Source organism: Cyanistes caeruleus, unplaced genomic scaffold (assembly GCF_971803275.1).
Source record: "Cyanistes caeruleus unplaced genomic scaffold, bCyaCae1.hap1.1 HAP1_SCAFFOLD_268, whole genome shotgun sequence".
Lineage (NCBI taxonomy): Eukaryota > Metazoa > Chordata > Aves > Passeriformes > Paridae > Cyanistes > Cyanistes caeruleus.
Window position 1 is genome coordinate 23,510 of NW_028256044.1, and position 15,513 is coordinate 39,022.

The 15,513-nt window shown below is 50.9% G+C and overlaps 1 protein-coding gene across 1 annotated transcript; it reads left to right on the top strand.

Moving 5' to 3' along the window:
* Positions 1-2,683: 2,683 nt before the first annotated feature.
* On the top strand, positions 2,684-6,423 carry LOC147645476 (uncharacterized). Its single transcript, XM_086874574.1, has 2 exons — positions 2,684-3,519; positions 3,706-6,423. The coding sequence occupies exons 1-2, from the start codon at positions 3,375-3,377 to the stop codon at positions 4,710-4,712; spliced, it is 1,152 nt and encodes a 383-aa protein (XP_086730700.1). The 5' UTR covers positions 2,684-3,374; the 3' UTR covers positions 4,713-6,423.
* The last annotated feature ends 9,090 nt before the right edge of the window (positions 6,424-15,513 follow it).

Consider the following 15,513-nt stretch of genomic DNA (forward strand, 5'->3'; position numbering starts at 1 on the left):
ATGTACCCCTTTGCAGATGTCACATGTCAAAATTAAGGTACAGGATGGAGTTTAGAAGATAAATGGTGTCTCAAAACCAAAATGGCCTTGAGATGGACCAAAATTAGAACAAATTTAGGCATTGGGCCTAAAGATTAGTAAACATAAGGCTAATTAGTAGACTAAGATAACACAAGGCTTAGTACGCACGCGCAAACCTGTAAGGTTATCCAAAGGACAATGAGGAAAAGGAGAAGCCTTCGCCAAAAGACCATCAAAAGAAGACTGAAGACCTCCTAACAACAAGTGAGGCATGTGCCGTGAAGAAAAGTGACGTATAATCAGAAAAATCAGAAATAGGAGGAAACTTACAGGAAACATTAATGAATATGTATAAGCATACAGTATATGAGTTTAGCTTGAAGTGCTTTGTTTTGAAGGTGTGGCAGGGTGGGAAGCCTCCATACCCTGGTGGGTTTTGCTTATGCTTTAATCATACTTAATTACTAGTAGATTATATATAAATTTTAATTTTTTATTAAACTGTATTATTTTACTAAACTGTATTCTTTTATACCACATTACTATTCAGTTTAGTAAATTGTATTCGTTTTTAATTAAACTGCCATTAAGCCAAGGGACCTAGTTGTCAAAATTCTAATTTCATTTATAACAGTATTTTAACAAAGAAGGCTGGTACAACAACATTGGTATTTAAAAAACATGACACAATATGAGCTATATTAACAAAGAAGGCCCCTTATGGTGACAACCTTCTACTGTTCAAACTGTAAAATATCTTTCTGTATTGATCAGGAGGTCATGATTTACTCTTTACAATCCTGATGCTGAATGTCTCCGTAGGCAGTCTGCTCACAGAGAAGAATGAATCCCTTGCAGCCTGCCCCTGTTTGGACAACCTGCTCCTCACCCCAAGCCTCAGCATGTCTGACATGGCCCACCTGGGACAGACATCCCAAAACATTGATAACATTTGTCAACTTTTCTTTATCAATAAAATCGAATTAATTAATAGAAATAAAATTTCATTTTTATAATAATATTGTTTTGTATTTTTATAACCTAATTTTTATATTTATATAAAATAATTGATACATTTTTAGCAACTAAAAACATTATTGGTCCTTGGTTCAAAGTTCCACCTTCATTAATTAATTGATCACTATTTCTCCCTCCTTATGCTAATTACACCTATTTTTAGTCCTTTGATCATATTTTTTAATCATTTTCTCAGATTGGGTAAAAGGGATCACTTTGGGATCCATGGAAACTTTTCTGGGGAACATTTGGGGTAGTTTTGTGTCTGGGGAGGGAATTTAGAGAGAACTTGGTGGTCTGGAGGACACTTGGGGGAGTCGGATGGGCACTTGGAGGGGTACTTAGGGATTCTGTGGGACAATTCGGGGCCTGGGGCAGCACTTGGGGGTTCAGGAGGGCGCTTGGGGGTCAGGGACGTGAATCTGGGGGCCCTTTGGGGACCGGGCGGGCACTTGGGGGGCTGTAACGGGGCTCCATGGGTCGCGGGGGATGATGGGAGCTGTAGGCGCCGATACAAAACGGTTTAATGGGGCCGCGGAGCATCACGGGAGTTATAGGCGCAGCTCCAAAAGGTTCCGGTGAGGCGCGGGGCATGACGGGAGATGGAGTCCCGGCTGCAATAGCGTTTTATGGGCGTCGCGGAGCATGATGGGAGATGTAGTCCCGAAAGTGGCTCGGAAGGCGCGTTTGGCGATGTGGGGAGGTACTTGGAGAGCACTTCTGCGTCAGAGCCATGGCTGCAGGTCCTCGGGGCGGATGTATACGGCTCGGGAGCACCTGGGGAGAACCTGGGGAGCTCTAACCGGGCTCTTTAGGGCGCGGGGCATGGCAGGAGGTTTGGGCGCGGAACTGTGTTCTGGGATGATGGGAGATGAATTCCCAGCAGTGTCTGAAAGGGGCATCTGTGGGTTCGGGAGCATTCAGTGATCCAGGGACGTTTTGGGGGATCCCGAACGGGCGCTGAGGGGGCACTCGGGGATCCTGAAGGGTCTGGGGGACACATGGGACCTATGGGGGGCGATCTCGGGGTTCTGGGGAGTGCAGGGCATATTCCCAGTTCCTGACAACCTGGTCTCAGTTGCCCCCTGCAGGCTCCTGCTCACTGCCAGGACGATCCCAGTATGATCCCAGGATGATGTCAGTACACAGCCAGTGCAATCTCAGCCACTGCCAGGATGATCCCAGTACAAACCAGTCCCTGCCAGTGCTGCCACTCCTGGGATCCCCCAGCCCTCTCTGTGTTCCCCCCTCCCGCATCTCCCCAGAGGAGCCCCAAGGGCTGGCAGTCCCCAGCCAGGGTCCCCAGCCAGCCTCAGGTTGGATCTGCAGCCCCCAATTTTCCCAGTTTCCCTCTCCTTTTCCCCGGGCCGGGTTCCCTCCATCCCCAGCGGGTGGGAGCAGCGGAGAGCCCCGCTCTGCCCATCCCAACCTGTCCCGGCTCCATCCCCGCTCCTGCCGTGGGCTGTGAGGGGCTCGGGAATGGGGCACGGAGGGTGTCACTGCTCCTGGGGGAGGAGGGGGAGGGATGGAAGAGGAAGGATGAAGGAGAGCAAGACAAGATGGAAGTAGGAGAAGGGAGTGGTGTTAGGGAGGAGGTGGAGGAGGGAGGAAGAGGCAGAGCAGGAGGAAGAGGAAGAGGAGGGACAGAGGAGGATCAGGGAAAGGAGAAGGAATCACAAGGTCCAGCACTCCCTGAATTCACAGCTCCCACCTGTGGGATCATCACCCCGCATCCCACAGCTGACCGGGGTGGGGGAGCTTGGCCCTGGTATCCTGGAGGGTTCCTGGGTTGGGTTTTTTTGTGGGTGATGTTTGAAGAATGAAGAACTCCAAAGCTGTATGCAAAATGCCCCTTGGGGGAACATTGGGGGGTCCTGGTGGCAGCTGCTGGCAGAGGCAGCCTGGAGGAGCAGAGCCCTGTGTCCCCCAGGACCCCAAAGTGGGGAGCCCAGAGAGGAGGAGCTCTGCAATTTGTTGGACCCTCAACAGCCTGGAGAGGGGCAGGGGGGACTCCTTGGACCCCCTGCACCCCAAAGCAGAGAATAAGGGGAGAAGGGACTCTGAAGCCCCAAAAACCTCCAGCATCCCTAAGTGCTGAGATGGAAACGGGTAACTTCTCGGATTCCTGGCACTCCCAGCAGCCTGGGGAGGGCAGGGACTGAGTAGACTGGTGACCCCCAGTGCAAACGTGACCTCCAGGAGCTGGGATGGGAGGGAAACCCTGAACACCAAAGGGGAGAGAACAGAGATGGGGAACTTCTGGGAGGAATTTTCAGGGCTGAATCTTGGTGTTTGGGGGTTTTTATGGACTCCAGATGCCCCGGTGACTTGTAGAGATGAACATGGGCAGAAGGAACCCCCTCAGCCCATCTGCTCATGAATCGTATTTTTCCCCAAGCCAGGATTTCCCATTCCCAAACCTTGGCTGGATGGAGGAAGAGGCTACAAGGAAGAGGAAGATGCCCCAGGACACCCAGGCAGGTGAGGAGGAAGTCAGTGCCCCTTTCCCCCTCTCTCCTGCTCCATCTCCCAGCCCAGCATGGCCCCCAGCTGCAGGACAGTTCCGCTGCCAACGCCGTCCTGCCGGGGACACACTGGGGGGATCTCCTTCCCCTTCCCTCTGGCACGGAGGCAAATCCCATCCTCTCCTTGTCCTTCCTCCTCCAGACAAGGAGCTGAGGATGGAGACCAGGGAGAACAAATCCCCATGGCAGAACCTCATGGAACAGGCTGATTTGAGCAGCTCCACAGCGCAGAAATCCAATGGGGAGGAAAAGCCCTGGAGATCCCGCAGGAGGAGGGGCTCCAAACCCATCCCAGGGTGCTCTGAGGAGGAAAGATCCACCCTGTGCCGGGAAGGCGGCCGGAGATCCAGCCGGGGCTCTGAGCTGGTGGTCCATGAGCAGCTTCAGGATGGGGAGAAGCGCTACAAGTGCTTGGAGTGTGGGAAGAGCTTCAGCTACAGAAACAGCCTGATCCACCACCAGATGATCCACACTGGGGAATGGCCCTATGAGTGTGGAGAATGTGGGAAGGGCTTCAGCTGCGTCTCCGACTGCATCCATCACCAGTGCATCCACACTGGGGAGAGGCCCTACGAGTGTCCCGAGTGTGGGAAGAGGTTTCAGACTAGCTCTCATCTCCTCCAGCACCAGTGGATTCATACAGAGGAGAGGCCTTTCCACTGCCCCGACTGTGGTGGGGGCTTCAAGGACAACTCCAACCTCAATAGGCACCGGTGCATCCACACTGGGGAGAGGCCTTTCGAGTGTGGGGAATGTGGGAAGAGCTTTAGAAACAGCTCCTACCTGACCATCCACCAGAGGACCCACACTGGGGGACGGCCCTATGAGTGTGAGGAATGTGGGATGACCTTCAGCCAGAGGTCCCAACTGACCATTCACCAGATGACCCACACTGGGGAGAGGCCCTATGAATGTCTCCAGTGTGGGAAGAGGTTTCGCATCAGCTCCACTCTCCTCGTGCACCAGCGGATTCACACAGAGGAGAGGCCCTTCCGCTGCCCTGACTGTGGGGAGGGCTTCAAGCACAGCTCCACCCTCACCATTCACCGGCGCATCCACACTGGGGAGAGACCCTTCAAGTGTGGGGAATGTGGGAAGAGATTCACCCAGAGCTCTCACTTGACCAAACACCAACAGAGGCACCAATAAGGGAAGCCCTGCAAGTGCCCCAAGTGCAGGAAGAGCTTTGTGTGCTGCCCCAACTCCATCCCCCATCAGAGGCCCCACATTGGGCAGAGCCCTGATGACCCACGTTCCCAGTGATCTGTGTTGGGAAGACACTGGGCTGGTGGTCATTTTAGTTTGGTTTCAATTATCTTTTGGTTCATCTTCATCCTTGTAAAACAGACAAAATTGGGGTAAAAATCAACAAATTCATCAAAAGCATCTTAAACCTTACTTTTTACTAGTGTTTCAAGGGAATCTGGGATTTAGGGAGAAACTTGGGGGTTGTGGCGGTATTTGGTGTAGTTGTCTCCATTTCTTGGCATTCAAAGGGATGAGAGGGTTTGATCTGCCACCTCTAAACCACTCCAAAATTTTACCATTCCACAGCCTCTAAGGGTGTGATGCCTTAAGCTTTAGCTTTCATGTTTTTCATATTCTGCACTGGCTAGGTTTGTAGTTTTGAACTTCATATTAGGTGTTGGTGAGCTCTCTTCACAGAGTAGGTAGACAAAACAATTCCTTTCCTAGCTTGATACTAAGGGCAGTCATTACAAGTTTCAGGCCCAAAAGCATAAACAAGGGTGGACTAAAGGAAGAAAACAAGAAGGATGGGACTTCATCATCTGAAGCTGTAATTGGACAATGAACCCAAATATGCAGATGGACCTAAGCTTACAAAAATGTGAGACCTTACAATGAGTAGTTCATCCATTTTTGTGGCCATTTTTGGTTGATCTTGGGTGTAGCCCTGGGCAGGCTCTTGTATACCCAAGGTATATCCTTTAAGGCCTTATAATAAACTTTATTCTTACCTTTGTGCAGCCTCTGTTCTAGGTCAGCCTTCTGAAGGCATCAGGTGGAATGGGATTGGAAGGGGACTGGGCGAAGTGGGATGTAAATCAGGTGGGGTGAGATGGGCATTGGGTGGGGCAGGATGGGTGGGATAGGGATTGGGAGGTGTGAAATGGGCAAAATAGGGGTTGGGAAGGAGGTCTTGATGTCCAGCAGAGATGAGATGGGTTGGCCTTGGGATTGGGGAGGTGGGGTGGGGTCTGCAATGAGACAGCCAAAGTTTGGGGATGATGAAGGGAGGGGGAGCCCATTACTGGGTGAGCTTTTGTGTGAGGTGCCCCTGCCCAGGGAGGCAAAGATTTGGTTTCAAATGAACATGATTAAAGTGAGAGGTGTGGGCAAGAGGGAGTTCCATCCCTCTGCCTTGGAGTATGGGCCCTGCGAGCCCAGGAAGAAACTCCACCCTGGACCCCTCATGGGATGGCAACCCAGGGATTTCTGATTGGCTTTGGGCCCCTGGTGTTTCTCCCTTGCTGTGTTCCCGGTGGTCCCTAACCTTGAACTCCACCCTGGTTCTCAAAACCCATCTCCCTGCCTCTGTTCGGGGCTGTCTCTGGATCTGAGTTTGTTCCTCTGCTGAATAAATGTTTTCCTGAGCAGAATCCCGTCTTGTTGGTGTCCCATGCCAGTTCCTGGTAACTATAGCCTCCCTGGACATGAACCTGCGGCCCTGGAACGCAAAACCCCGCAAAATTAAGACCCTCCCCAGACCTCCAAAATCCCAAAATTCCCTAAAATTCACCCAAAACTCCCCAAATTCCCTTAATTTCCCTATAATGCTCTTTTTGTCCCCCTCTGCTGCCTCTGCAGATGGTGTCTTGGGGACAACTCCAGGAATTTGGAGGGGGTCTCTCCTCCTCTTCCATCCCCAAAAACCCACCACTTTTGTGAAAAAAAATCGCAACAATCCCTTGGATTCAAGGGGATGTTGCCCCATTTTTTATGCATTTTGGGGGGGTTCCCCCCTAATTTGTCAGTGTTTTTTGCCATTTTTTGGTGGTTTTGGCATTTTTCAAAGTGAGCTTTTTTGGGGGGGGTTCCCCCAATTTTTTGGAGGTGGGTGCCTCAATTTTTTTCTGGGGGTTCACCCCCTCCCCCAATATTTCCTTCATTCCCCTCCCCCCAAATTAGGGTAAGAGAGTCTTTTTTTTCCTTTTTTTTTTTTTATTTTTACCTTTCCCCCCCACCTTTTTTTTTTTTTCCCTCTTTTTATTTATTTGCACTTAATTTTGAGGGGCAGGAATTTTGGAGAGGGGTCACCTGGGGTGACACGAAAAGTTGGGGAGACCCTCTTCCCACAAAAAACAGGAAAAATCCCAAGAATTCTGGTGGTTTTGCCCAGACCCAAGGTGTGAAAAATGTGAAAAAAATTATGTTCTCAGATTTTTGGTGATTTTGGGGGAGAGGGTTGCAATTTTGGGGGGATTTTGGGGAAGGGTTGCTGTTTTTTGGGGGGTGTTCCCAGGTTTTGGAGTGGAATTGAGGAATTTGGTGGTTTGGGGGAAAGCTTTGGAGCTCCTGGGGGGAATTTCGGGGTTTTAGGGCAGGAATTTAAGGATTTTTTTGTAACATTTGGGTGTTAGGGGGGAAATTTGGGGTTTTGGGGAGAACTTTGGGTTTTTTAGGGGGAGGATTTGGGGTTTGGGGTAAAAAAAATGGGGTTTTGGGGTGGAAAATTTGGTGGGATTGGGGGGAAAATTTTGGGGGGAGAATTTGAGTCTTGTGAGGATGTGGGACTTTTGGAAGATTATAGGGGTTTTGGGGGTATTTGGAAGGAATTTTTGGATTTTTGGGGAGGAATTTGGTGGTTTTGGGGGGAAATTCAGGGGTCCTGGTGGAGTTCTGATTTTGGGAAGGGGATTTGGGGAGGATTTTTTGGGTTTTGGGGGAATCTCCACTGATGGGGAGGAGTCGTGATCACAGTGAGGAGCTGCATTTTGGGGAGGCCTGAATTTGGGGAGGGGTCTCAGGGAGGATTCCCGATTTTGGAGTGAGATTTGGGTAATTTTCCAGCGATGGGGAGGTTTCTTGGGGGTGGGATTTTGGGAGGAGTCTCATTGGGGGACCATCCTGAGCTGGAAGCAGGGGGGATGTTGGGAGTGGAATTTGGGGAGTGTAAGAAATGGAAATAATTTGTGCTAACTAAATTGTAACTATTTGGAAAGTTATTACTAGAAGCAATCAGGGGAATTGGTGTTGCAAGGCAGATGGACCCCTTTACAGATATTACATGTTAAAATTAAGATACCGGATGTAGTTTTGAGATAAGTAATGTCTCAAGAGAAAATTGACCATGAGATGGACAAAATTGGAATGACTTCAGGCACAGGCCTGAAAATTATGAAGTGTAAGACTAATTAGTGGAACACAATGCTTACTTACATAACACAATGCTTAGTACGCACACAAAACCTGCAAGGTTATCTGGAGGACAACAAGGATGAATGTAAGCCTTTGTCCAAAGACCACCAAAAGAAGACTGAAGACCCCCTAACAAAAAGTGAAACATGCGCCGTGAAGAACAGTGATGTAAAATTAAAGAATCGGAAATAGGAAGAGACTTACAGGAAACATGAATGAATATGTACAAGCATACAGTATATAAGTTTAGTTTGAATTGCTTTGTTTTATATGTGAGGTAGGGTGAGAAGTCCTCCCCATAACCCGTTCAGTTTTGCTAGTGCTTTAATCATTCTTAATTATTGGCAAGCTATATTCATATCTATATATCTATATATCTATATATCTATCTGTATGATATATATATATATATCTGTATGTGTGGGTGTGTGTGCATATACGTGTGTGTGTATATATATATATATATATGAATATATTCACTAAATTGTACTCTTTTGCTAAATTGTATTCCTTTACATCAAATTGCTATTCAATCCACTAAATTGTACTCTTTTATTTAATTGTTTTCTTGTATTCAATTCACTAAATTGTATCATTTTTTTTTCTTATTATTAAACTGCTGTTAACCCAATAGACCTAGTCGTCCAAATTTCAATTTCATTTATGACACTGCCCTTGGGTGAGTTACATCCACAGCGAGAGGGAGGAGGAGATGATCCCACCCATGGCTGCTGCTGGGTCCAGACATTTGGTGAGATAAAGCTGAGCCAGAGCTTCAGCATCTCTCCCAAAATCACAGAATCACAGAATGCCTTGTCTTGGAAGAGACCTTAAAGTTCATCTCATTCCACCACTTGCCATGGGCAGGGACACCTTCCACTATCCCAGGCTGCTCCAAGCCCCGTCCAACCTGGCCTTGGACACTTCCAGGGATCCAGGGGCAGCCATGGATTCTCTGGGCAAGCTCTGATCTCTGCCCAGGTGAGCAGGGTCAGGACCCAAGGGAGCAGCTGGAGCTGGGCCAGAGCAGGGCTGGGGATCAGCAAAAGCTTCTTCCCCCACAGGGGGCTGGGGCACTGCCCAGGCTCCCCAGGGAATGGGCACGGCCCCGAGGCTGCTGCAGCTCCAGGAGCCTTTGGCCAGCGCTGCCAGGGATGCACAGGCTGCAATTGTTGGGGTGTCTGTGCAGGGCCGGGGGCTGCACTCCATGATCCCAATGGGTCCCAGATCCCAGCTCAGCCCCTTGTGCAACTCTCACCCTTTGGCTCAGCCTTTGTGTCCCCTGGAGGTGCTGGCAGAGCTGATGGGGTGGGGCAGGAGCGGGGCAGCCCCGGTGTTCCCCTGGCAGTGACACCACAGCCGGGCCAGCAGCCCCGGTGTTCCCCTGGCAGTGACACCACAGCCATGGCAGCCCCAGCGTTCCCCTGGCAGTGACACCACAGCCAGGGCAGCCCCAGTGTTCCCTCCCTGGAGATGCTCCAAGGGGAGCGTCCAGAGCTGCATCCAGTCAGTGGAACTGAGCGGCCACTGAGCACCCCCAGCCTGGGCTGCTGTGGATTCCTCTGCAGACAGCTCAGGGAAGGTCCCCTTGGCCACCCACACAGTGCCACAGACAAGTGTCACACACAGTTACAGAGCTCTGCACAGAGCTGACAGCAGGAATCAATTAAAAAAAAAATTAAAAAATTAAAACCACCAAAAAAAACAAGAAAAAGAGGACTCCTCCCAGCAGATCCTTTCCATCCTTCAGTTTTCACGTCTGCATGTGCACAAGACCTGGGGCTGCAAAAAATGAGGCTTCATTGGCACATTTGCAGGAAAAGCAGGTTTAGGGCAGGTTATCAGCAGAACTGTTCTCAGCTGGGTGAAAAAGGCCCCTTTGGCAGCCGCAGGGCCATTGAAAATGCAGACCCTCAGGCCATGGGGGAGAAAAGGGCTCTGAATTCCCCTCCCTTGACACACAAACCCTGCTCCCAAGCTGCTCCCCACACAGGATTCTACTGGAAGACTGTGGAAAGCTGAGAGTTGACTTTGGCTTCTCCATGTTCCGTGTCCTAAAGCTGCCTGGCAGAAGAAATTTAGGGTCAACTGGCACAATCCCTCCTGGCCCAGGGCACAGCCCCAGGAAGGTCTTTGCTCCTCGCTCGGCCCTCCCTGAGGAGGCTGGCAGGGCTTGCAGTTTTATGGCATTTGTCCTTGCTGCCCCTCATGTCCCACTACCCCACAAAGAGCCCCGAGCCACCCGTGAGGGACAGGCCCTGCTGGGCCAGGCCTGGGCTCAGGGCTTGGCCTTTCTGCTTCCTCCAACCCAACCAGGGCTGGCTCAGCATTGCAGTTCCCTGTGCTGTGCCCCAGGCTCGCTTGGCCCCTGCTGGAAAGGGACCTGAGGTACCTCGATCCCCTTGGGCAGTGCATGGGAGAAAACAACTAGCTTCCCAGGAGGGGGGAAACAAACTTTTACTTGCAAAATTTAGAGAATGAAGTACTTGGGAAATCATAAAGTGACATGGAATTACAGTAAAGCACTTCACAGAGCACTGACTAAGCAAACTCTAATCCATCCAACTTCAAATTATACAGATTTGGAGAAAAGGAATTCAAGAGAAGAGAGAAGGACAGAGATCCACAGTCAGCCTTGGATCCAGCGCCATCTCAGCTGCTGTGAGCTCCGGGGCTGTGGCACATGTCAGTGTCTGTAAGAGACGCTTTCGGGGTGTGGACGTTCCGGGACACGGCAGAGACCTCTATAATCGAGTTAGATGTCAGTAGTTTATTTCAGGGCGTGGGAGAGAGAGAGAACCTGCTAGGAGCCAGCAGATGAAGCTCAAAGCAGGCTCAGAGGGAACAACACAAAAGGGAGTAAAATATGAATACATGAGTTCAAGACTTAAGATAGCTAAGAAAGAGAGTAACAGAACAGAAGTGAGAGAGCTGGGAAAAGAGCATAAAGAAGAGAAGTAAAAAGAGCAGGAAAAAGAGCATAGAAAAAGTGAGGCAAGAGAGACAAGAGAGCGTAGCAAGAGAGCGAGCTCTCCTTTACAGTTGCTTATATAACCTATACATTGAATATTTTATTCCTTCACTAACCAATCTTTCTAAGTATACTAATACAGTAACATTTGTGTGTGACCTGTAGAAATCGCTGCTTTTGCATATTTTTAGTTATCTCAGGGTCCTTCAGACCTTTCCTTATAAGGCTGGGAAGAGGGGTCTTAGCTTAGTTTTACTGGGGGAAAGAATGTGTTCTGGCATACCAGACCGGCTTCTTTGAATTATTCTAACTGTTCTTTCATTTGTATTTCTTCCTTAGCCTTTCTGGCTAAGGAGTCATGTTTATAATTTCTTTCTAATTCTACCTTCCCAACAAGTGTCACACCCGTGTCACAGCCTCACTTGCTGTGGTTCCTCTCCCAGGTGGGGTTTTTGGGGTGCCAGGGGCTTGGCAGCCACTTTGGGGCTGGAGCAGAGGCTGCAGTGGCTGGGCTAGGGCAGAGACTGCACCACCCATTCAGAACTTGTTCTGCCCCCCAAACACACACTGGAGATGTCTGGCACCATTCATCATTTCTCTGCTCTCCAGCACCAAGGCAACGCACTCTGGCTGCAGCTCTGAGCTCATGCCCATGGCAACTACCCCTGACAATGGGGCTCCATGGAGCTGCTCTCAGGAACCCCCCAAGAGCTGGGGAGTGCCCCAGAACTGCCTCAGAAATGTGGGATACCCCAAAATCTCTTCAGGAATGTGGAATATCCAAAAACTCACTCAGTAATGGACACGCCCTCCCTTCATCATTCCCAAACTTTGGCTGTCTCATTGCAGACCCCACCCCACATCCCCAATCCCAACCCCAACACATCCCATCCCTGCTGGACATCAAGACCCCCTTCCCAAGCCTGATTTCCCCCATTTCACACCTCCCAAACTCCATCACACCTATCCTGCCCCACCCAATGCCCATGTCACACCCCTGATCTGCATCCCACTTCACCCAATCCCCTTCCAACCCCATTCCACCTGATGCCTTCAGAAGGCTGACCTAGAACAGAGGCTAGACAGAGTTAAGAATAAAGTTTATTAAAAGGTCTTAAAGGATACACCTTAGGCAGTACAAGAGCCTGCCCAGGGCTACACCCCAAATGGACCAAAAATGGTCAAAAAAACCCAAAAACAAACAACTCATCACGAGGTCTCACATTTTTGTAAGTTGAGGTCCATCTGCATATTTGGGTTCATGGTCCAATTATAGCTTCAGATGATGAAGTCCTGTCCTTGTTTTCTCTCTTCAGTCCACCCTTGTTTATGCTTTTGAGCCTGCAACTTGTAATGATTGTCCTGGATATCAAGCTAGAAAAGGAATTGTTTTGTCTACCTACTCTGTGAAGAGAGCTCACCAACACTTAATATGAAGTTCAAAACTACAAACCTAGACAGTGCAAAATATGAAAAACATGAAAGCTAAAACTTAAGGCATCACACCCGGAGGGGTTGTGGAATCCAATAGTTTTGAGTGGCACTGTGCAGTTTTCAGTGGCATTGAGTGGTTTTGAGGTGACAGATAAAACTCTCGTTGCTTTGAGTGCCAAAAAATGGAGAAAACTCCACCAAATAGCTCCACAACCCCCAAGTATTTCCCTGAATACCAGATTACCTTGAAGCACTAGTAAAATGTGAGGCTCTAGATGCCTTTGATGAATTTATAGACTTTTACCCCAATTTTGTCTGTTTTAAAGGGATAAAGATGAATCAAAAGATAATCGGAACAAAACAAAAGGACCACCAGCCCAGTGTGTTCCCAACACAGATCACTGGGAACATGGGTCATCAGGGCTCTGCCCAACGTGGGTCCTCCCATGGGGGATGGAGCTGGAGCAGCATATGAAGCTCTTCCTGCACTTGGGGCACTCGCAGGGCTTCCCTTAGTGGTGCCTCTGTTGGTGTCTGGTCAAGTTAGAGCTCTGGGGGAAGCTCTTCCCACACTGGGGACACTTGTAGAGCCTCTCCCGCTGTGGCTGCGCCAGTGGGAGATAAGGTGGGAGTTTCGCTTGAAGCCCTTCCCGCAGTCAGGGCAGCGGAAGGGCCTCTCCTCTGTGTGAATCCGCTGGTGCATGAGGAGAGTGGAGCTGATGCGAAACCTCTCCCCACACTGGAGACATTCATAGGGCCTCTCCCCAGTGTGGATCATCTGGTGAATGGTCAGTTGGGACCTCTGGCTGAAGGTCATCCCACATTCCCCACACTCATAGGGCCGTTCCCCAGTGTGGGTCCTCTGGTGGATGGTCAGGTAGGAGCTGTTTCTGAAACTCTTCCCACACTGGGGACACTCGTAGGGCCTCTCCCCAGTGTGGATCCGCTGGTGCCTGACAAGGGTGGAATTGTGCTTGAAGCCCTCCCCACAGTCGGGGCAGTGGAAAGGTCTCTCCTCTGTATGAATCCGCTGGTGCACGAGGAGATGAGAGCTCCTCTGAAACCTCTTCCCACACTCAGGACACTCGTAGGGCCTCTCCCCAGTGTGGATGCGCTGGTGACGGATGAATTCGGAGTTGCAGCTGAAGCCCTTCCCACATTTCTCACACTCATAGGCCCATTCCCCAGTGTGGATCATCTGATGGTGGATCAGTTTGCTGCTCCGGCTGAAGCTCTTCCCACACTCCAAGCACTTGTAGCGCTTCTGCCCTTTGTGAAGCTGCTCATGGACCACCAGCTCAGAGCCCCGGCTGGATCTCCGGCCGCCTTCCTGGCACAGGGTGGGTCTTTCCTCCTCAGAGCACCCTGGGATAGGTTTGGAGCCCCTCCTGCGGGATCTCTGGGGCTTTTCCTCCCCATTGGATTCCTGCGCTGTGGAGCTGCTCAAATCAGCCTCTTCCACGAGGTTCTGCCATGGGGATTTGTCCTCCCTGGTCTCCATCCTCAGCTCCTTGTCTGGGGGAGGAAGGACAAGGAGAGGATGGGATTTGCCTCCGTGCCAGATGGAAGGGGAAGGAGATCCCCCCCAGTGCATCCCCGGCAGGACGGTGTCAGCAGCGGGGTTGTCCTGCAGATGGGGGCCAGGCTGAGCTGGGAGATGGAGCAGGAGAGAGGGAAAGGGGCAGTGACTTCCTCCTCACGTGCTTGGGTGTTCTGGGGCATCTTCCTCTTCCTCACAGCCTCCTTCTCCATCCAGACAAGGTCTGGGATTGGGAAATCCTGGTATGGGTAAAACAGGGGAAGAGTACATTGACTTTGAATGTCTCTCGGTCCAAGACCATCTCTAGAAGTCACCGGTCATCTGGGGCCCATAAAAACCTCCCAGACACCAAAATTCAGCCCTGAAATTGCCACCCAGGAGTTCCCCATCTCTGGTCTCTCCCCTTTGGTGTTCAGAGGTTCCTCCCTGTCTCAACTGCTGGGGGTTACACTTGCACTCAGGTTCCCCTGTCTGCTCAGTCCCTGCCCTTTTCAGGCTATTGGGAGTGCCAGGAATCCAAAAAGTTTCCCCTGTTTCCATCTCCTCATTTAGGGATGATGGGGCTTTTTCGATTCCCATGGCCCCTTCTCCCCTGATGCTCTGCTTTGGAGTGCAGGGGGTCCAAGGATTCCCCCCTGCTCCTCTCCAGGCTGTTGAGGGTCCTGTGAATTTGTGGTTCCTTCTCCTTTCTATGATCTTCCTTTGTCCCTCCTCTTCCATCCCTCCCTCTCCTCCCCCAGGAGCAGTGACAACCTCAGTGACCCATTCCCAAACCCCTCACAGCCCACGGCAGGAGCGGGGATGGAGCTGGGACAGGTCGGGATGGGCACGTGGGGCTCTCCGCTGCTCCCACCCGCTGGGAGATTGGGAAAATTGGGGGCAGCAGATCCAACCTGGGGCTGCCTGGGGACCCTGGCTGGGGACTGCCAACCCTTGAGGCTCCTCTGGGAAGATGCGGGAGGGGGGAACACAGAGAGGGCTGGGGGATCCCAGGAGTGGCAGCACTGGCAGGGACTGATTTGTACTGGGATCATCCTGGGATCATCCTGGCAGTGGCTGAGATTGCACTGGCTGTGTACTGACATCATACTGGGATGATACTGGGAGCAGCTGGGACCATGCCAGGAGAGACTGCGATCACACTGAGGGAGACAGATCTTACTGGGATCATACTGGGATGATACTGGCAGTGAGTAGGAGGCTGCAGGGGACAATTGAGACCAGGTTGGGGGCAAATGTGATATACTGGGAGTGAATGGGATCGTGCTGAGGCTGACTGGGAGAGTTGAGAGCAAATGGGATCATGCTGGAAGGAACTGGGAGAAACTGGGAATATGCCCTGCGCTCCCCAGAACCCCAGTATCGCCCCCCATATGTCCCATAAGTGTGCCCCAAACCCTCCAAGATCCCCGAGTGTTCACTCAGCACCCGTTCAGGACCCTCCAAAGCGTCCCTGGATCCCTGAATGCTCCCAACCCCACAGATGCCCCTTCCAGACACGGCTGGGAATTCATCTCCCATCATCCCAGAACACGGTTCCACGCCCAAACCTCCTGCCGTGTCCCCTGCCCAAAAGGGCCCAGTTAGAGCTCCCCAGGTTCCCCCCAAGTGCTCACGAGCCGTAT